At 44.5% G+C, this 21,617-nt stretch overlaps 3 protein-coding genes and 1 pseudogene across 10 annotated transcripts; 3 read left to right on the plus strand and 1 right to left on the minus strand.

Moving 5' to 3' along the window:
• Positions 1–2,334: 2,334 nt before the first annotated feature.
• LOC112583750 lies at positions 2,335–5,141 on the minus strand (annotated as a pseudogene).
• Positions 5,142–5,710: 569 nt separating this feature from the next.
• On the plus strand, positions 5,711–6,748 carry LOC102413746 (putative protein FAM90A8P). The gene is made up of 2 exons (XM_006050687.3): positions 5,711–6,093; positions 6,536–6,748. Exons 1-2 carry the CDS (start codon positions 5,974–5,976, stop codon positions 6,734–6,736), a joined length of 321 nt encoding a protein of 106 aa, XP_006050749.3. The 5' UTR covers positions 5,711–5,973; the 3' UTR covers positions 6,737–6,748.
• A 204-nt stretch (positions 6,749–6,952) lies between these two features.
• LOC123332580 (putative protein FAM90A12P) lies at positions 6,953–9,142 on the plus strand. The gene is made up of 2 exons (XM_044938884.1): positions 6,953–7,265; positions 7,824–9,142. Exon 2 carries the CDS (start codon positions 7,833–7,835, stop codon positions 8,529–8,531), a length of 699 nt encoding a protein of 232 aa, XP_044794819.1. The 5' UTR covers positions 6,953–7,265; positions 7,824–7,832; the 3' UTR covers positions 8,532–9,142.
• Positions 9,143–13,464: 4,322 nt separating this feature from the next.
• Positions 13,465–21,568, plus strand: LOC102410355 (zinc finger protein 2). 8 transcript variants are annotated; one of them, XM_044938852.1, is made up of 7 exons: positions 13,465–13,614; positions 15,709–15,791; positions 15,912–16,038; positions 16,762–16,857; positions 17,486–17,568; positions 20,980–21,061; positions 21,368–21,568. In XM_044938852.1, exons 2-7 carry the CDS (start codon positions 15,780–15,782, stop codon positions 21,403–21,405), a joined length of 438 nt encoding a protein of 145 aa, XP_044794787.1. In that variant the 5' UTR covers positions 13,465–13,614; positions 15,709–15,779; the 3' UTR covers positions 21,406–21,568. The 8 variants fall into 8 exon arrangements, with proteins under 8 accessions (XP_044794787.1, XP_044794784.1, XP_044794749.1 ...); XM_044938821.1 differs by lacking the exons at positions 20,980–21,061; positions 21,368–21,568 and adding exons at positions 14,890–15,011; positions 18,016–19,783 and having other exon boundaries at positions 13,476–13,614; XM_044938849.1 differs by lacking the exon at positions 21,368–21,568 and having other exon boundaries at positions 20,980–21,170.
• The last annotated feature ends 49 nt before the right edge of the window (positions 21,569–21,617 follow it).

Consider the following 21,617-nt stretch of genomic DNA (forward strand, 5'->3'; position numbering starts at 1 on the left):
GCGCTAGTGGTAAAGAACCTGACTGCCAATGCAGGAGACATAAGAGACTCAGGTTCCATCCCTGGGTCGGGAAGATCCCCTGGAGGAGGGCATGGCAACCCATTTCAGTATTCTTGTCTGGAAAATCCCACAAACAAAGGAACCTAGCGGGCTACAGTCCATGGGGTCATAAAGAGTCGGAGACAACTTAAGCGACTTAGCACACTGGCACACACAACCTGTCTGCAGATGGAAACCACCTGGGGCTCAAGAGACAGACAGCTCTGCCCTTCCAGACCTCAGAAATCTCTTTGTTATTTTGTCCCCAAACCTCTGAACTGAGCCAAGTGGATGAAGAGTTCCTTCCATGATTGTACTCTCTATCTTACTCAGCTGATTCCTGAATTTTGGACCCAGCCGTCTAACTAAACAGGAACCCAGCCTTGTTACCACCACATAAACTCATGAAATAAATCTGCAAGAATATAAAATGCCTAAAACTATCAGTCATCACACGAGCATGTTTTTAAAATAATTAGCACAATGTCTTTTTCCAAATAAAATGTCACAGGGCGAATCTCCCCTCTTGTCTGCAGGACTTGGAAAGTTATCCTTTGACACATCCATATTGAACCCATATCTCCAGGGAGAGTCCTCCCGGATATCCACTCAGATGATGTGTGTTCCTGCCAAAGCAGCACAATTCCCCAACCAAGGCCTGAGTCCACTCACAGAAACACTCACAAGGATGGTACTGATCCATAATGACTTTTTTTTAATTAAAAAAATTTTATTTAATTTTGGCTCTGCTGGGTTTTCATCACTGGGAGGGCTTTTTCTCCACTTGTGGCAAACAGGAACTTCTAATTGCACTGTGTGGGCTTCTCATGGCAGTGGCTTCTCTTGCTGCAGAGCTTGGGCTCTAGGGCTCCTGGACTCAGTAGTTGGTGCTCCTGGGGCTCTAGGGCACAGGCTCAACAGTGGGCATAGGCTCAACAGTGGGCACAGGGGTTTAGTTGTTCGTGAGATCTTCCCAGAGCAGGGATCAAACCTGTGTCTCCCACCTTGGCGGGAGGATTCTTATCCACTGACCTACCAGAGAAACTCCATCACTGGTTTTCAAAATTTCCACAAGGAATTCTGGGGGCGGTCAAGATGGGAAAACAAGTCCTGGGTGAAGGTGATGAGCAACCAATTCTATTGTCTGTCTATTGTGACACGTATCATTCCGTGGGTACAAATGGCTCAACAAGGTCATGTGACCTTGGAGCAGTATGAAGGTCAGTTTGCAAAGACAACTTTACACATGGACACTTCCTCAGCCTCCTTGAAAGCTTTATCTCATCCAGTGGAGTTTGCCCAGCACCCATTTTTCTGCAATTCTAGTTACAGATAGGAGGAGTGCAGCTGGATTTCAGGTTGGTTTGAAATAAATGTGGTGTTAGCTAAACCTCCAGAGAAATACGACAGCAGTCAAAATATGTAGTGTTCTGGCTTTAGACAATGGAGTAAAGATTCTTTAATTTGTTTTTTATTTCATCTCTATCTTATACTGAGCTATCATTCAGTTATAATATTAGATGAGTTTTACGTTTACAAGTGGATTTCAGCTCCTGCATACTGTACACCTGCTTAGCACCAGCACGTTATCTTCCCTCCTTTACTCTCCGTGACTGTGTTACCCTTGGGCCCTCCCACCTGCCAATTCCCCTCTGCATCCACCACTCAGTTCCGTGTATCTGTGTATGTGTTCTTGTGTCATTTGTTTAGTTACTTGATTTTTTTTTCACTTGTTTTCTCTTTGTTTCTTGGTTTCTTCCTACTTCACACATGAGTAGAGTCAATAGGTGTTTCTCTTCTCTTAATCTGTCTTCAGACACAGAGGGAACAAAGTTGATATATGACTTGGATTAGTCAGGAAAATCTTAACAAGGTCACATATCTTGGAGAAGTAACAAGTCAGCTAAGAAAGGGAAATTCCACCACAGACCCTTAGCTACCTCTGAGGCTGCATGTCCTCCAGTGGACGGTGTCCAGCTCCCACCATTCTGAGCATCTACTGACAGATGGGAGGTACCCAGCTGGATTTCAGGTTGTTTGGTTTTATTTGGTGTTCAGTGTATCCCTCAGAGAAACAAGACATAGACAAAATATGTACACAGGTGGCTTTATGCACTGAGGCATGGATAATTTTTCATGTAATTATTTTTCTGCTCATGGAATTTTCCAGGCAAGAGTACTGGAGTGGGTTGTCATTTCCTTTTCCAGGGGATCTTCCCGACCCAGGGATCGAACCCGGGTCTCCCGCATTGCAGACAGACGCTTTACTGTCTGAGCCATCATGGAAGCCCTTAATTATTTTTCTAGAGTATCATTCATTTGGTTACAATATTATATGTTTTATTTATATAAAATATATTTCAATTTCAGTATACCATAAAATTGACCTGCACCAAAAACTTCAATGTTTTTCACTTTTACCATCCTGTGGACCTATTTCACTCATCAGCCATCCCCCTGCTGGTGCCCTCTGACATCCACGGCTCTGTTCTGGGAATATGTGTTTATTTGCAAGTCATTTGCTGTCTTAATATTTTTTTTTTACTTATTTGTTCTTTTTCCATGTATTTAGTGTTCCATATATGAATCAATTCATCAGGTATTTCTGTTTTCTAAAGGTGTCTACAAGACATTATTAGATCAAAGGTGATATATAACCTTGATTGGATTAGGAAAACCTCATCAAGGTCAGGTAACCTTGGGGATGAATCAAAGGCAGCAGGAAGGGGAAGTTACCCCACTGGCCCTCTTCGGTCATCTTCAAAGGTGCAGAGTGCCCAGCACCCAGCATTCTGGGCATCTACTGACAGGTAAGAGGCATGTGACTACGGTTCAGGTTGATTTAAATTTGATGTTCAGTTTGTCCATCAGAGAAATGGGACAGTAGACAAAATAGGTACCAATGTAATCTAGGCCATGAGCATGAATATTTTAATTTTTTAATTTAATTATTTTTGTTGGGTATCATTCAGTGAAAATGTTAGATAAGTTTTACATGTACAAAAATATATTTCAATTCCAGTAGATTATAAAATTGGTGAGCACCAACAACTTGGGTGTTTTTGTGACCATCCTGTGGACCCGTTTCACTCCTCAGCCGTCCCCTTGCCACTATCCTCTGACACACCCTGCTCTGCTCTGTGAGAATGTTCACTTTTGTGTCATTTGCTTTCCTTTCTTTTTGTTTTGACTTATTTGCTTTTGAAATTTGTGTTTAGTGTTCCATATCGAAGTGAATTCACAAGATATTTCCCTTTTCTAAATGGGTCTTCAAGACACTGAGAGATACAGGGTGAGTTTTGCTGTTCAGTCGCTCAGCTGTGTCTGACTCCTTGTGACCCCCTGGACTGTAGCCTACATAACGTTGACTGGTTAAGAAAACCTCATCAAAAAAAAAAAAAGGAAAGAAAAACCTCATCAAGGTCATGTGACCTTAGGGGAGTATCAAGTCATCGGGAAGGGGAAATTTCCCCTCTGACCCTCCTCAGCCACCTTGGAAGCTGCATCTCCTCAGCTCGAGTGTCCAGAACTCATGATTCTGAGCATCTGCTGACAGACTAGAGGCTCACAGCTGAATTTCAGGTTGTGTGGTTTAAAATTGGTGTTTGGCTAGTCCCTCAGGGAAATGGGACAAGAGTAACATCACGTAGTGATGCGGCTTTAGGCAGCTGCGGATCGATTCTGTAATTTCTTTTGAATTTTATTTTACTTGTTTTAAGTTTTGGTATTATCCCATTATAATTTTAGTGAAGTTTTAGGTGCATCGCCATACATTTCAGCTTCTGTGAATCACACACCTTCTCAGCACCAAAATCTGCAGTTTTCCTCTGTTAGTATTTGCTGCCCCATTTTGTTTGAGGCTCCTCTTCTGATTCCCTTTACTCAGGTCTGTGTATCTTTGTATTTGCTATCATGTCCATGTTGTCTTCTTTAAAATTCTATTTCCTTGTTTTCTTTTGTTTGTCTTTTGTATTCCACACATGAGTGAAATTGTGAATTATTTCTATCTCTTCACATGTCTTCAGATGTGGTTAGACCAAAGGGAATAGATGGTGTCACTTTGCTAAGAAAGTCTCGACAAGCTCATGCGACCTTGGAAGCAGCCTCAGGTCAGCTGGGAAGGGGACATTCCTTCTTGACTGGTCCTCAGCCACCATCAAAGCTGCATCTCCCTCAGTGAGGGCATCCTCCCCCACCTCTCTGATCAACTCCTACAGAGAGGAGGAGCACAGCTGGATTTTAGAATGGTTGGCTTTTTAAAGCTGGTGTTCAGCATATCGCTCAGAAAAAAAGTCCATAGTAAACTTATGTAGTGGTTTGGCCTGGCAATAGGGTAAGGTGTCTTTAAATTTATAATTTTATTTTTTAAATTGAGTAAACATTGATGTTAATATTAGACGTTTCATTTGTACTTTTTTTTTTTTGCATTTACAAAGCTAATTTTAAAACTTTGGGGTGAACCCCACAGGAATAGAAAAGACTAGGAAAGGATAACCCCCTCACCCTCTGGGAGTGGCTGAAAAGGGAGAGAGGCTACCTGAGGGGAAGGAAGCACAAAAGGGACCCGTTGCAGACTCAGGGCAAAGGGAACGCCATCGGTCCTGGCCCCGGGAGCCCTGTGGCAGGAAACCCCAGCGTGGGGGCACTGGCTTCAGGTGCACAGGCCAAGGGCAAGAGGGTTGCATACGAAGCCCCAAAGCTACTTGGCTTCCTCCTTCCCTTTTGCCTTTTTCAGCTTCTGCTGCATGATCTGCGTGTCCCTCTGCTTGGGGGACAATCGCCCCAGCGGCTCAGTGCTTTCCCTTAACCAAGCTGCTCTGCCTTTTCTTATTCTTCTGGCGGGAAAGCTCCTGCTGGTTACCTCGCATCACGCTGACTGCAGCGACTCTGCCCTTTTGTACATGATCACATTTCAGCTTTTTGAGCCTTATTCATGCTCACCACCCAGATTTTCCTCTCTCACTGCTGCTACACATTTGACCACAGTTACTATCCTGCCTTCTCCCCTGAAGCTTCCTCCTTCAGTTCAGTTCAGTCACTCAGTCATGTATGATTCTTTGCGACCCCATGGACTGCAGCACGGCAGGCTTCCCTGTCCATCACCAACTCCGGGAGCTTACTCAAACTCATGTCCATCGAGTTGGTGATGCCATCAACCATCTCATCCTCTGTCATCCCCTTCTCCTCCCGGCTTCAATCCTTCCCAGCATCAGGATCTTTTCAAGTGCGTCAGTTCTTCACATCAGTGCCCAAAGTATTGGAGTTTCAGCTTCAGCATCAGTCCTTCCAGTGAATATTCAGGACTGAGTTCCTTTAGGATGGACTAGTGGGATCTCCTTGCAGTCCAAGGGACTCTCAAGAGTCTTCTCCAACACCACAGTTCAAAAGCATGAATCCTTCGGCATTTGCCTTTGTTTACAGTCCAACTCTCACATCCATACATGACTACTGGAAAAACCATAGCCTTGACTAGATGGACCTTTGTCAGCAAAGTAATGACTCTGCTTTTTAATATGCTGTCTAAATTGGTCATAGCTTTTCTTCCAAGGAACAAGCGTCTTTTCCTTTCATGGCTGCAGTCACCATCTGCAGTGATTTTAGAACCCTGAAAATAAAGTCTGTCACTGTTCCCCTATCCACTTACCATGATCTTAGTTTTCTGAATGTTATGTTTTAAGCCAACTTTTTCACTCTTTTCTTCAACTTTCATCAAGAGGCTCTTTAGTTCTTCTTCACTTTCTGTGAAGAGAAAGATCTGGGCAGGAGAAGTCAAATTGTCAGAAACCTGGTCCCAATGTCATGATCCCCATTTAGGGTCTATAGGGCAGGGATGTCTCTGTGTCTCTGCATCAATTTGACAGTTTGTTTTTTTTTTCTTTTCACATAGGTGATCCAAAAATTAAGATTCAGGAGAACCTCCAGTAGGTGTGGAAGATGGCTGGTCATTATGGATGGCTGAAAGCCTGCCAACTCTTTCAAGACCAGAAAGTGAGGAAGCAAAACCCGGGACCTGGGAGGCAGATGGCTCCCCCACCACAGGAGAAAGACTCCATGGTGAGTGGAGGCTTGGACCCACAGGGAATCTGTGGGTGGCATGGACTGCAGAGACAGGGTTTAGACCTGGAATATTCTGGGTTCATAACTCACTAGTGCATTCGCATCCAAAGATAGCTGGCTCGACCTCCCTCCCCAGCAGATCGGGCCACTCAGAGCCTGGGAGGAACCATCTGGGCTCCTCAGGGTTATGTCTGCCCTGGCTTCATCCAGATCTTTCAATGGGGCTCTTACTGTTCACCTTAGACTGCCAGCCCCTCTTCCTCTGATGCTCCTGATGAGGGCTTTGGGGACCACAATATTGTAACTATCCCGGCACCTGAGGGACCGCGTCCTTTCTCCAGAACCAGCATGCAACGCTCTCCATCTGTCCTTGCATTCCCTTTGGCCTCCTGCCTGTGGCTTCTGATGACTCACTGACCTGGTTCTCCTCCACCCACAGGTGAAGTGTAAGGACTGTGGAGCCTTTGGGCACACAGCAAGGAGCCTCAGGTGCCCCATGAAGCGCTGGCAAGGGGCGCTGGTCCCCCTGCCCTTGGGGTCCAGATTTGGTAAGGAGAACCTGGCGTGGAAGCTGCAGGACCCACCGACCCCAGGGACTCCTAACACGGCTGAGAGAGAGGAGGAGGAAAGGCAGAGGTGAGCGGCGGGGAGGTGGGACCCAAGGTCTGGGCTGCAATCCGGAGATGGTTCCTCTCCTTGTTGACACTGTGCTGAGCCATCTCTAGAAAGGACAGGGGAACTGGGGAAAGAGACAGGAGCCATGTCCTCAGAGGCCACACTCGGGGGCTCACACTAGGCCCCGAAGTCACTAAGGAGAGTGGGAAACACACACAACTTTGCAGCTGACTGGCCCCGAAGCCATAGAGATGAAGAGACAGGACTTCCTGGGAGACGCTGGAGGGGTCTCTGGAGTCGGGGAAGGACATGGGGTGTCTGCACAAAGGCAGAAGGGTTCAGGTCCGGTGTCACTCCCAAACTAGAAAAGGGGCTGGGCCACAGCTCCGTTGGCCCCAACTGTGGCAAGGACACTGGGTTTCTGACACTTGACATGTTTGTGTTGCAGGAAAGAGGAGCAGCAGAGGAAGCTCCTGCAGCGATTTCCCAGGAGGCCCCGCAGTCGGCAGCTGCAGAGCTGGAAGGAGGAGCCGGAGCCCAGCCTCTGCCTGAGGGTCAGTCTCTGCTGGGCCCCCTCTTTAATCCACTGGCCTCAGTCCTGTCTGTGGGAGGAAACCAGTCATGTTCTTTCCTGACCAAAGTCATCATTTATTTTTCAGATGCCATTTTTCTTGCTGTCTTTGACTTTGCATTCTTACTTGCATGTCTGGCAAGAAAAAGCTGGCAGGGACATGGAAGTGATTTTATCACTTCCATAGTAGAAGCTTCCATAGTAGAAGTTAAAACAGGAATCTGTGAATTGTGATTCATCCTCCATGACCATGAAAACTCATTTTGCCATCATACTGCCTGCAAAACACCAAGCTGTGTACAGTCCTAAGAAGAGTGTGTACCAAAAGCTTGTTTCCCCTAACTTAACAAGATATATTTTTATAACATTTCCATTTACCTATTTGATCCATAAATGTATCAAGGTCATACTGTAATTTTCTTTTTTTATGAGCAAACCTGATGTTGAGGATCTTATCATATAAATTAATGCCTGTGAGGTGTTTTACTGGATGGAGAGAAGATTCTCACACCTGGCCTCTCTGTGTGGTCTTCTCTTACAGCACCCAAACATGCCGCTGCTTATCCACACATCCAAGAGGAAATCCCTCCAGCATCCAGATCACACAAGAGGGTCACCAACGAGGAGAGATGATGTGAAATCCAGCCTCCCCGCAGTGCCTCTCATCGGCAGAAATATGGCCCCGGCCTCCAAGGGCCGCATCGAGGCTCCAGGCAAGAGATATGCACAGACCCCCACCCTGACATGTGTGAACCCCCCAAAGAAACCTAGACTCAGCCCCGTCCAGACCCCCCAGCAGAGCACTCCGACAGCAGATCTGGGGGCCTTCCTGAATCTCCCTCCTCCACCCAGCACAGCTGGACGTGGACCGAGAGTGGCCGCCCATGTATCCAGGGAGACACCTGTCCAGGGGCAACGCTTGGACCTCCAGCCTCCAGCGGACAGATCTCCTTCCAGGAGCGTGCGCGCCGCCTCCGCAGCCCACCCCCTGTCCATCGTCGGCGTCCCGGCCCAGCCTCTCAGGATGCTCTTCCTGAGAGAAGGCGAAGGCTGCTGGAGCTGCCGGTACACGGCGGCCCCGTCTCCGTGGCCTGCAGAGCGGCCAGCCCCTCCTGCTCAGAGCCCGTCCGTCGACCAGGAGCCCGAGAGACATGCTGTCCCCGGGCCCCGGAGCGTCCTCTACGATGACCTCCAGGTGTCTTCTTCCTCCGAAGAGAGTGACTGGGAGCAAAACACCAGTGGCAACTGAGACTCGTCCTCCAGGGCCCGGTGTCCTGTCGTGACTGTGACTCTGGCGGGTGGGCTGGGTGTTAGAGGGAGCGGCTGTTCCCGGTGAAGCAGGACTCCCCACCCTGGTGGGCGAGACAGCAGTGGGACCGGACCACCCTGGGGACACACAGCTGCACACACTGCCCTGTCCCATGGCACTCATCCAACAGAATGTCAAGCTGTCAACCTCAATCTATTATCAGGAATTGAGGCAAATATAGGAGTGACTTTTAACCATTGTGTAGATAGGAAGTGATGGGAGTATCGGTAGTTGATGATGGTAGTGTCGGTGTTGGATGGTAGTATCTGTATCTGAACATTTGGAAGCTGCCAAAAGGGCCTGACTCTGCTCTGCAGAAGGTCAGCCGCGCCCTGTCCTGAGGTGAGACTCATGGACTCTGTGGAGTCTTTCACTGTAAATCATGGTGGGGGACCTTCCCATGGCTGTGCTTATTATGTTTTATTAGTGGTAGCTGCTCAGTCATATCTGACTCTTTGCAACCCCATGGACTGTAGCCCACCAGGCTCCACTGTCCATGGGGATTCTCCAGGGAAGAATACTGGAGTGGGTTGCCATGCCCTCCTCCAAGGGATCTTCCTGATTGAGGTATCAAACCTGAGTCTCCTGTAGCAGGAAGATTCTTTACCCTCTGAGCCCCCAGGGGTGTTACTATAAAGCTTTATTTAAATTTTTTCTATATTTATAGAATAAACAAGAAAAACTATACAATCATATCAAGAGATGTAGAAAGAGCATTTTGTGGCAGGCAGGCCCTGAACTCAGCCCTAGAAGGGCCTTCCTGTGCCCTAACGTTCCCGCCTTCCTTTTTAATGATAATTTTTCCAGGATTGATATAATGTCTCTCAAAAATTTTATAAAATTTACCATAGGATAAAAAATTTTCTTTCAATTTTAATAAAGTTCTACCATATAAGACATGTTTTATGTGGTTTTTATCTCTACGCCTTGAAGAGGATCTGAATATTATTTTTACTCAAGATAGATTTTATAATTGAGGGAAAGAGCTTCGGAAGACCTTATAAAAACACAAAATCAGGCCCTCCCAGATCCCCACATGTGCACATTAACAATGCACCGTGTGAGTCCCGTGTGTAGAGAATATAATAAGCATTTGTACTAGTTTATTCTCACTCTGGCCACACTGGACTCAGTTGGTGAGTTGCAATGTTGTACACGCCCGAATCCTCCTTACAGGTAGAGCTCATTGTTCTGAGGCCTGGGCACCGGGCTTGCCGCTGCTCTGAGGCCTTCAAACGAGCAGCAGAGTTTGAGAAGCACTGGAGGTGGTGGGCAGAGATCACCCACCTCACCGGCTACCTCTCTTCTCCAGCAGGAAAAGACCCGAGTAGGTCCAAGAACAGCCACTGAGCCGCGTGGAGAGGACTTCCTTGGAAGAGCAAACTGTGCTCCTTCCTTCCTACAGAGCAACGGCTGGGGGAATGTCCTTGTTCTGCAGAGCCCTGCACCTCAGGGGCAGGGGGGCTGCTGGCTGAAGGTGCAAGGGGATGAAACCATCAGGGAGACGGCTGGCACAGGGGGGCTGTGCCCAGACCCCGCAAAACTTCTGAGACGGTCTTTCTCTGTGACCTGGGTCACAGCCTATTCCTTTTACTCCCTGTCTCAGGACCTAAATCCTCCTCATGACATTCTTAGATTCTCACAAAACAAAACATCATCTGATCTTCAACTTTGTCATTTCAAAGGCTCTGAATGGGCCTGAGAAATGCTCTATTTTATGGGATCCTCTGAGCATCACAGGAGTAGAGAGGAGTCTGTCACAGAAGCCAGGTGAGATTGGAATTATTAGGGATGGGCTGATATTCTTGGGCCTGTGCCTCCAGGGGGCAGGGCTTCAGGACACAGGACGATTTTAGTGAGATGCACAGATCTGGGCTCCATCAGAACACGTGCTGTCAGCTGTGAGAAGAGGGTGGTCCTCCATCTGCCCAGGTGAAGGCACGCAGCTCATTAGCCACACTTGACCCAAAATATTTAGAGTAAGCAAAGAGGGGTTCAACAATCTCCTACTTTCAAAACAAAAATAATCATTTAAATAGCCCAGGGAAGAAAGATAACAAAAAAATGTGTAATGACAATATATTTTGAAAAATTGAAAAAGTGTGAGATAACATCCATGTTTTTAAAAACTTATTTGAATTTATACATCATTTCAAGCTGTGTGAAATAGAACTCATGACAAATGAAGAATGAGAAAGAATGTACATAGGCTGACATTATATAGACATTAGATGCATATAGCATCCTGAAGTCCTTTTCAAGGAATTCTAAGCCCTTCATCCTCACTGACCACATTCTGGTCTCCTGAAACCCCCGAGCAGAGCTCTGTGTTAAGTCTCTGCCTCCTGAGGGAAAGAACAAAAGACATGGAAAATGTGTTCTGAAGTCTTTAATGTGAAATAGCACATTCCCTCCTACTCTAGTCTGGAGTTTCCCATTAGTTTCCATCAAGGTTTCCTGGAGCCAGAATTTCCCAGATCAAGGCACAGATGGGTTTGTTTGTCCCCAAGGCCTGTGTCCATGTACAGCTGACAGGAATCAACCCACTGTGTCCTCACACGGCCTTTCCTCTTGCTCAGACCCCTGGTGTCTTCTCCTGCTTCTAAGGGCACAGATGAGATTGGATTAGGGCCCCACCAGAAGGCCATCACTTTAATCTAATCCTGGCTCTCACCACAGGCTCACCAGGTAAAGTCACCTTCTGATGCACTGAGTGTTCCCGCTTCAACATATGAACTTGGGGGGCAACACAAAGCTCATTATACATACTTGACAGAATATATTAAACCACATAATATTTTCAGAAGAAAAATCATCTGTCAAAACCCTCAAGGAACAAAGGTGATTCCACTCCAGGGTACATATCTGAAGAAAAGGAAAGAACAACAAAAGATATAATGCACTTCCCATATTTGCAGAATTATTACTTATAAGAGCCAAGACAGGGATGCAACCTTAGTGTCCATCTGCAGATGAATGGATAAAGAAGATGTGGTATATATTAGAATGGAATGCTGCTGCTGCTGCTAAGTCGCTTCAGTCATGTCCGACTCTGTGCGACCCCATAGATGGCAGCCCACTAGGCTCCCCCGTCCCTGGGATTCTCCAGGCAAGAATACTGGAGTGGGTTGCCATTTCCTTCTCCAATGCATGAAAGTGAAAGTGAAGTCGCTCAGTCGTGTCCGACTCCTAGGGACCCCATGGGCTGCAGCCTACCAGGCTCCTCCGTCCATGGGATTTTCCAGGCTAGAGTACTGGAGTGGGGTGCCATTGCCTTCTCCAATTAGAATGGAATACTACTTAGCAAAAAAGAAAAGAATGAAATTTGCCGTTAGAAACAATAGGGTGAGCCTAGGCATACAGTCCTTAGTGAAATAAGTCAGAGAAAGACAAATACTGTATGCTATCATATATATGTTAATCTAAAAAAAAAAAAGAAATAACAGAACAGAAACAGATTCACAGGTATACAATACAAACTAGTGATTACCATTGGGAGGGGGAGGTGGGAGGGGCAAGTTAGGGGTTAAGGATTAAGAGATACAAACTGCCATATGTAAAATAAATCACTACAAGGATATAAGGTACAACACAGGGAATACACACAATATTTTATAATAATCTCAAGAGGAGTATAATCTATAAAAAATACTGTATCACTAAGTTGTATATCTGAAACAAATATAATATTGTTCATCAACTATACTTTAAAAATTAAATGAAAATAAAATAAAGTGTATACGTTTTGAGTCAAAACATACATTCTAATGTGCCAGGAAAAAATAGGAAAGAACACAAGTGTAGAAATAAATTCCCAAGCTTAGATGAAAGGCAATTCCTTTCGTTACATTGGGGAGATGGCATAATTAATACATGACCCTACAAGAGTTCTTTAAATCTTGTGGTAGAAAGAGTCCACACTCAAATTATCTATTTCATTTTGGAAACAGTCTATACACAATCTGATGAATGTAAAGGAAAAGGAGGAGTCCATGGAGACTGAATGGTAATGGCATAAGTTTAAAATATTCTTTTTAAAAAATTGAAGTACAGTGGATTTACCTTAATATACTAGTTTCAGGTGAAATATTCTTTAATGAATATGGGAGATGGAATTGAAATGCAAAAGATAATAGGATCACCAGGCATTGTATGAGGTATAAGCAAAATGTCTTCAGATACAGTGAAATACCGTGTCCCTTGGGTAAATTTTTTCCACTTGGGAACCAGGAATTTTAAGCTTAAAAAGCCATCTCCACATCCATAAGATTTCCACTCAAATATTTAAATCAGCTGTGCATACAATGGAAGTAAAATTACTTATGATAGTTTACCATGTAGGAACACTTGTATGGATTTTCCTACTAACCAAGAAGCAAAGTATAAAGTTGTCTTCCCATTTTCTTTACAGTTAATAGATTTTTAACATGTTCTTGAAGGTACTGTGTTGTCAGTACTTTAAAAGTCACGCTCTGCAGCCCAGCAATAGATTTTATGCTGTCACCTCATTATTTATATTTCAAATGTTCATAGTTCTTCATCTTGCATTTCATTTTTAATTCCAAATTTCTCCCAGGGAACCCCAGCTTCATTTCCACAGAATCCCAGTGTGTCTGATGCCCTGTTATTTGAAGACAGTACAGAGAATGCACTCAAAAGTATTTATGAATGAAGAAGAGAACGATGGATCTTCTCACTGTCCCTGGACAATGTCATTACATCTTTGCTCTTCCAACACTGGGTGTGGGTTACAATTTCGATTAATCTGGAAAATCCAGACTTTCAAACCGGACGGGGCGTGGTTCACAGACTGAAACCCTATTAAGCTCAGGATCTTGATAGGGTGGATCAGGTTGGGTTATAAACTGCTATTCAGGTTTAAAAGGAAGTCAAACAGACAGAGGGAGGCATTTGTTCAGAGAAGCTGGACCATTTAGGAGGTTGGAGGAAGAGGAATCAGCTGCTTGCTATGGAATCCTCAGAATCCATTTGGCTTGACCCGCTCCTCCAATTTAGGATTTTGGTGAGTGCTCCAAACTGTGAGAAAGGACTGTGCTTCCTTCCTTTAATGTTATGTCTTATCTGTCTCTAGACACGTCATGGTCTCTGAATCGTACTGTGTCAACATTTTCTCTGCCACTCTCATTCCAACCTTTGACTGTTCACATCCCTTTTTTCAGCTCCAACATTTCTGTCTTGAATCTATTTATCCACCTAACCTAAGATCCTAATCTTGTGCTTTCAAATACAGTACCATGTGGCTTGAACATTTAAATTAATCCAGTTAAATAGCTAAATTTCAGTCGTTGGTACTGCCAGCCAGACTTCATCCCACATGTGTGACACTTTCTGTATCACACAATGCAGATACAGTGTCCTTCGTCTTAAAAAGTTTTATTGGTCATTGATCTACATCTGATGTTTTTAAATATTTGTCTCTAAATATTTAGGTGATTATCTTCTAAGTATTTCATTTTCTGCTTCTCTGAATTAATTTCCTTTAATGGATTTCATCAGGTGATTTTCCTCACTTTATTTATGTGTCTTGAGATCTATTTTTATGTTGAAATAATTATCTCAAGATGGAATAAATCACTTGAAATACTTATTTTAATTCTTCCAAAAAATAAATATATATTAACCTCCTTTGATTCTTATGACATCTAAGCTGAACAAGCCAAAGTTGCCTAGGTTCCATCTTCTTTCTATTGTAGGCAGCCTGTTCCATACGCCTGGGGTTTCCCTGGATATCATAGTAATTTACCTATTCCTATTACCAGTAGAAGAAATATTCTAAGAGTGAAAAAGAACACTTCACTTCACTTTGGAAATTGTCTTAAGTTGAATCGAAATCAAAGTCAATCCACGGTCAAGTCTTGATTGGTTTTCCTGAACAGTCCCTCCCAGCTTGGGTTTCCCCAGGTGCTCTGCATACTCTAATCACTAATCCAGTCACTTTTTCTTGAGTGGATTTTGGGATTTGTGTTTTGTCCTGGACACTAGATTCCTCTCCACAGTGAGCAGAGGCATGGATCCAGGAATTCATTTCTGATAGGAAATGATCCCTAGGCTTTCATTTTGGTTTCGAAGGGAGGGCCGGAGAGCAGAAGATTGAGAGCAAATATCTCCAGGGAGATTTCTGTTTCAAGATAGAGGGGATGTGGTGAGGGGATTGACTTTGGATATATGGAGAGGTTCCCCCCAAACTAAGCGATAAATACAAAGAGAGAAATAACAGGAGTTTCTTCTGATTATTGTTGTTAGAAGTCATCTTACAGAACCTATTGATCTTTGTTAGGCTAAAGGTATTTGATCACAAGACACAGACTGAGCAAAATTAAATGACAGCTGCTCCTTCCTCTAGTGTAACCCTGTCATATACTAAAGATTTTGGAACCTCTGGGTGTCCATTGTAAATTGGTAAGTGAAGCAATTTCCTTCTAAACCTCCATATTTCTGACCATCCTCGAGCAGGAGGATTGAGACAGTCTGACAGTAACACTGTGACTCCTGGACTCCTGCTACTTTGTGGTGCAGGGGACGTTAAGGACGGGGCTGGCAGGGTGGGTGCTGTGATTCCTCCAAATGGAAGAAGTCCTCAGTCTAACTCCATCCTAAAAGAGGGCCGAAGGTAATTGATATCCATATCCATGGAAGAGAGAACTAACCTCAGGGCTGAGGGAGAGCTGGAAGGCAGTGTGTTTCCAGAGGACTGCCAGGGCTGTTGGAGAAGCACTGTGGGCGCATAAGGCAGGAGATGATCTGGGGGCTTCCAAAGTGTTTACCTACAGCAGTAAACCACCATCCACTCTGGCGAGAGTCAGGGTCCCCGAGGGTGGGAACCCGGGAGGACACTGAGCGATTCTGGGTGCCACGGGCTGATGAACACAATGTCAATGCTTAACACGTTATTTGCAGACTCTGACTTTCTGTGTTAGCAACCGCAGCTCTAGCTCTTCACATGGGATCTGGGAGAGAAGAAGCTGCATAGTATTCCCTGGATGCACCACTGGTTTCTGAGTGCTGGGCTGGGGCTACACCCAGGTGAAGGTTGGGGCTTGAATTCAGGTGGGTCTGGAAGCACAGGACTGGGGTCTCATGGCTTCTCCATCCTCAGGTTGGCCTGCCTAGTGCTTGATCGGCTGTGAATGAGATCCTGAGAAAGGCTCCCGGTGACTGAGCTTAAGGATGGAGCCCCTGGTGAGTAGTGATGCTTCCTCCTGAAGCTGCACCCAGTCCCTATCCTTCCTCAGCTCGCCCACTCACTTTGGACAGCAGTAGGGCTGCTCTGTCTAAACCAGAATATCCCTGATGTTTTAGGAATCAGTGACATTTGGAGATGTAGCCATCGACTTCACCCAGGAAGAGTGGAGCCTGCTAGACAAGTCCCAGAAAAACCTGTTTAGAAATGTGATGCTGGAAACTGTCTCCCACCTGGTCTCTGTAGGTGAGTCTGTCAACAGGGATGTGCCTGCATCTGTGTCCATTCTGTTCATTCACTCACTGAACAAGCTATCCTGTGTCCCACTCCAGCTGCTTCCTGATTCTCTGCTAGTCCTCATAACTACATAAAAGGAAGCTGTTCCTTTCCAGGTACTTTTTATTACCACATGGAAGGGTTATCTTGGCCAGGTTTCATATCTTTGTTGCTACTCAGTGTCAACATTCAGAACAGATCTGAGGACTCAATGGATATTGTAATACATAAATAATAGGATAAAGGATGAAATATTTTTTAAAATAATTCTTTTGTTCCTGTCACTGCATGAAGGCTTGAGACCAGAGTACATGTATATGTCATATTCATGTCTGTATATGACATAATTTTGATTCTTCCTGTAAGGTGAATCATTACTGGATCCTGTTTGACAGAAATATTCAGCCCACTGTAGAGTCTTTTGATCTTTCCCATTTGGAAAAGATTCTGTGGCCTCTCTCTGAACTGGTGCACAGGCATCAGCCTTAGACAGCCTCACTGTTCTTGCTGCTGCTCTGGGTTTCCTCCTGGTCCGTTGAACGACCTTCACTCTTCTGTGTGGTAAAGATGTTGCTGCCTGCACTGACCTTCAATTATCTCTTTATTTTCCTCAGTACCTTACCTGTTTTGAGCACAGCAAAGAGTAATTAGCCTGGACTCAAAATCCACAGCTTTTTTTTTTTAATCAAACAGGCTATCAGATCAGCAAATCAGATGTGGTTTTCCAACTGGAACAAGGGAAAGAGTTGTGGACAGAAGCAGCAGGAGGCCTCCAAGGTCAGAGTCCAGGTGAGCATCCTTGGAGATACCAAACGAAAGTGAAGTGAGGGCCATATCCTAAAACGGAAGTGAGGACATTTGGGCATATTCCTCACATTGTTATCATCCTGTGCATCTATCACCACAATTCATATTACTTCCTTCCAGCCACTTGCTCTTCTTTCAGGGAAAAAGTGCTGTGGGCTTTCTGAACTTAAAACTTCTACATAGTGATTCTTGTCCTGATCCTCCCATTTAATGTTTTTTTTCATCATAATAGACAGTGACTCTTAAAAAAAACAAAGATTTTTTTTAATATGGACCATTTTAAAGTCTTTATTGAATTTGTTAGAATATTTCTCCAGTTTTATGATTTGGTTTTTCAGTCACAAGACATGTGGGATCTCAGCTCCCCTATCAGGGATCAAGCCCACACTCCCTGCACTGGAAGATGAAATCTTAACCACTGCACCACCAGAGAAGCTCCTAGACAATTACCTTTAAAGTATTTCTACAACCTCAGGATTTCTTTGTTATACACAGTTTCTCCATCTAAGTACCAATTTTTGAAACATAGGCACTTGGACCTTGGTGTTTATCTATGTTTTTATTTCTCTAATGCCATTCTAAAATCTATACATTTTTTCCATTTCTTTAGGCAGTGAAAGTCTCTTTAGACAACAAGAAATGACATTAATGCAAAGTGTCTACTGGAAGCACACATCCCCAATAAGGACAATGGTACGTTTCATGGGTGAGAAGCCCAGGCATCAACTGAATGACCTAGTGATGAGATAAGTTGGTAACTGAGCACAATTTCCTGTATGTAAGTTGAAATTGAGCTTTTTCCAGGCAAATTTTTAGATATCTGAAACTAATTAATAAGATAGTATGAGCTCAAAACCATAATATAAGAAAAAAAAGTCAGTTGCAAAAACATTGCTCATCTTATAGTCTTTAAAACACAATGAAATCTTCAAAATTAATCTGATATCTGGGGTCAGGAAACTAGAAAAGAGAATGTTTGTGCCTGCAGGGGAGTAACACAACATGTGTTTGCAACCAACACTGGAGACACTTTAACAGGAGACTATTATCGGCTGATGCTCTAGGGTGAATATGTAGACAATGAGTGTCTACCTGGACATAGGCAAACCAGTAACAGCCTCATATCTCCTCCCCTCAAAGCAGGTTTCTCACCCACAAGGGGATCCTGCTGAATGTGCTGATTTGGGAGATGAAGTTACTCCTACATCTTCACTTCAATATTCAATAGTTCCCTTCAGAAGCAAACATAATGTTAGCAAACAGCATGGAAAATCACTTAGTCAAGGGTCATTCCTCAATGGACAGGGTCACATTCACACTAGACGTAAATCATGTGAATGCGCTCTGTGTGGGAAAGTTTTTAATAGATGCTCTAGCCTTAGCAGACATAAGATGATTCACACTGGAGAGAAACCATTCAAATGTCAACTGTGTGAGAAAATCTTCAATCAAAGATTCTCCCTGAAAGTACATGAGAAAACTCACACAGGAGAGAAGCCCTATGAATGTCATCAGTGTGGAAAAGCCTTTAGTAGATGTGCTAGCCTCAGGAGACACAGCATGATTCACACTGGAGAGAAACCATTCAAATGTCATCTGTGTGGGAAAGTCTTCAATCAAAATTCCTCCTTGAAACAACATGAGAGAACTCACACAGGAGAGAAGAGATATGAATGTCATCAGTGCGGCAAAGCCTTTCTTCAAAGTTCTGGCCTTAGTTCACATAAGAAAGTCCACACTGGAGAGAAGCCACATGTGTGTCTTGAATGTGGGAAGGCCTTTACTCATAGTTCAGGGCTTCATGTGCACAAAAGAATCCACATTAAAGAGAAACCACATGTATGCTCTGTGTGTAGGAAGGCCTTCAATAAATATGCTAAGCTGAGGGAACATGAGAGAACCCACAGCGGAGAGAAGCCCTATGAATGTCAGCTCTGTGGAGAACACTTCACTCGTGCCTCTTCCCTTAGACGACACAAGGGAACCCAGCACAGGAGAGAAAATCAGTAGGACCCTCAGTAGATGTTCTGACCTGAGGTGACATAATCAATGCGGAGGTTCCTCCAGGCATTGTGCTATGCAGTCCAGACAGGCACTGCCTGTGGATGTGGATCCACACGTGTGCTTTCTCTGTGACTAAGCCTTTAGTCATTAGCCTGACCTCGTGTAACTTAACAGAACTCACTCTACAAACACAATATGGGTGTTTCCAGCAACAGCCCCCAACTCTAAAGACCTTAGAGGACATGAGCAGAGGATAAGCAACCCCTTCTACTTCTTCAATAATTATTGATCTATGTGAACCAACTCCAAGGAGAAAACCACTAAGACTGTGTTAACTGTTGACAACCATTCAGTTGAGGTGCACAAGAAACCTTGAAAAAAAATAAACACAAGAACAAAGATGAAGACTCTTGAAAGATACCAAAGTAGGTTGAGCAACACCAAGCATACTTTTAAATAATTCATCCTAGAGAAGTTATTTCATGGAAAGGTATGGGAAATTCTTTCTCCATAGAGCAACCCCTCTGGTTCACACATGCTCAGTCTACAGAACACACTCTCAGGGTCATGACAGAAGGGAAGACTTCAGGGATCACTTTCATTTCTCAGTCAACATTAAATTCTCACATGAGGATGTAGCAATCCTAAAACCAAAAGTGAATCTACAGCTAGATTTCATATCAGAAAAAAAAAAAAAGATACTGTGTGGGAGGGAGAATCCTATAAGAATCCTGTAACAGTCAGGCAGTTTGTGATTGGGGGAAATACCTCTTCATGAAAATGTGGTATCAAATGGAGAGTGAAGTGACCCAGCGACATGGAATGTAGGTTTTTGTAAAGTTAAAGTCTGTCCAAAAAAGTCATAGTTGAAAATATTCAAACAATAAAGCCTGTGGCTAAAGGAGCTTAGTGTTGCTGTCTGGTTTCGTTGGGCCCCTGCAAACACGGGTGGGCTGGGAGGAGGTACTAGTGGTAAAGAACCCGGCTGCCAGTGCAGGTAGATGTAAGGCACAGGTGTGATACCTGAGTCGGGAAGACCCCCTGGAGGAGGGCACCACAACCCACTCCAGTATTCTTGCCTGAAGAATCCCCATGGACAGAGGAACCTGGTGGCCCACAGTCCACAGGGTTGCAGAGTCGGACATGACAGAAGAGACTTAGCACAGGGGTGCAGGTCTGCACTCTGCAAAAGTGGGCAGACACTCAGCCCCACTCTCTGAGTCCCCCTTTCTCCACTGCTCTTTCCTCACAACTCAGATCTAGTCATTCCAACATACCCCCCATCTACCCCTTCAGGCCCTGGGGTGACACAGCTCTGATCTTCAGCTCCACTGGCCAGGTTTCCCAGAATGTCACAACCTGCTCAGGCAAGGTCCTTGGGGAGCCTCAGAGACATCTGGTCCTACGTTATTTGAAGCCCTTCAACCTATGTCTGCAGATGGAAACCACCCGGGGCTCAAGAGACAGACATCTCTGCCCTCCAAGACCTCAGAAATCTCTGTTATTCTGTACCAAAACCTCAGAACTGTGCCAAGTGGATGGAGGGTTCCTTCCATGATCATACTAATTTACTCAGCTAATTCTTGAATTATGCACACAGTTGTCTCACTAAACAGGACAAGCTCATGGAATAAATCTGCAGGAATATAAAATGTGTAAACTACCAGCCATCACACAAGCAGGTTTTTAAAATAATTAGCGCAATGTGCTTTTCCTCCCCCAAAAAATGTTGTCACAAAGCAGATCTCCCCACCTTGTCTGCAGGACTTGGAAAGTTATCCTTTGACACATATCCATATCCTTTTCCTCACAAAAACCCTCCCATAGCTTCAGGGCTGAAGACATTCACTGTAGCTCCTGTTCAAACTGCTGCTGTCCCAGGAGTAAGACCCTCCTCCAAACCTTTAAATCATTGGATTCTTTTTTAACACATGAAAATAGGATACATATTTTATGTCTCCAATAATACTTAGGAATTCGGAGAAACATTCTTTTTTTCCAAAACTTGAAACACTGAGGAAAGTATGGAATACCACAATGATTCCTTTCCTCCCAATTCCAAATTCTGTAAGTGACTTCAATTTTCTATCTCTTTTCTAGAGGAGAGTCCTGCTCCCAATGTGGACACATTATGACATACTCCTTTTGGACATGTTTCATTTTGGACAACCAGGAAAAGGGGGTTTGGGGGACTGGAAGCCAATAAAAGGGGAGGTAGTAGTCAGCCAAAGGGAGTGGGCCTTTTAACAAGACGGTTTTGGTGAAAATGAAGCTGAACGTATGGCAACTCAGATCTTAAACCTGCTCCTTTGTATTGATATAGAGGGAAAGTGAAAGTGAAGGCACTCAGTCCTGTCCGACTCTTGTGACCCCATGGATCAAAGAGTCCATGGAGTTCTCCAGACCAGAATACTGGAGTAGGCAGCATTTCCATTCTCCAGGGGATCTTCCCAACCCAGGGATTGAACCCAGGTCTCCCACACTGCAGGCGATTCTTTACCAGCTGAGCCACAAGGGACGCCCTGAGGGAAGCATCACCAAAGGTTTACAGGGGGTGACTGTGAAATGGGGACAGACCTAGAAGATCAGAATTCAAAATTCTGATGAGAAATCCAGAAATGCATTGAAAAGTGAGTGGAAAACTAGGAGGGAAGCCTCTTGGGATAAATAAACGTTGCTGTTCAGTTGCTAAGTCATGTCCAACTGTTTGGACCCTCCTGGACTGTACCCCACCAGGC

This window comes from Bubalus bubalis, chromosome 1 (assembly GCF_019923935.1).
Source record: "Bubalus bubalis isolate 160015118507 breed Murrah chromosome 1, NDDB_SH_1, whole genome shotgun sequence".
In the NCBI taxonomy this organism is placed as follows: Eukaryota; Metazoa; Chordata; class Mammalia; order Artiodactyla; family Bovidae; genus Bubalus; species Bubalus bubalis.

What these genes read in the sequence shown, in the direction of transcription:
- LOC102413746 (XM_006050687.3), top strand. Translation starts at nt 5,974, where the DNA reads ATGGCTGGTCATTATGGATGGCTGAAAGCCTGCCAACTCTTTCAAGAC. An exon ending in CACAGGAGAAAGACTCCATG is followed by an intron (nt 6,094 to 6,535) that starts GTGAGTGGAGGC and finishes CTCCACCCACAG; the next exon opens with GTGAAGTGTAAGGACTGTGG.
- LOC123332580 (XM_044938884.1), top strand. Translation starts at nt 7,833, where the DNA reads ATGCCGCTGCTTATCCACACATCCAAGAGGAAATCCCTCCAGCATCCA.
- LOC102410355 (XM_044938814.1), top strand. An exon ending in CCTCCAAGGTCAGAGTCCAG is followed by an intron (nt 16,858 to 17,485) that starts GTGAGCATCCTT and finishes CCATTTCTTTAG; the next exon opens with GCAGTGAAAGTCTCTTTAGA. An exon ending in CATCCCCAATAAGGACAATG is followed by an intron (nt 17,569 to 18,015) that starts GTACGTTTCATG and finishes CTCCCCTCAAAG; the next exon opens with CAGGTTTCTCACCCACAAGG.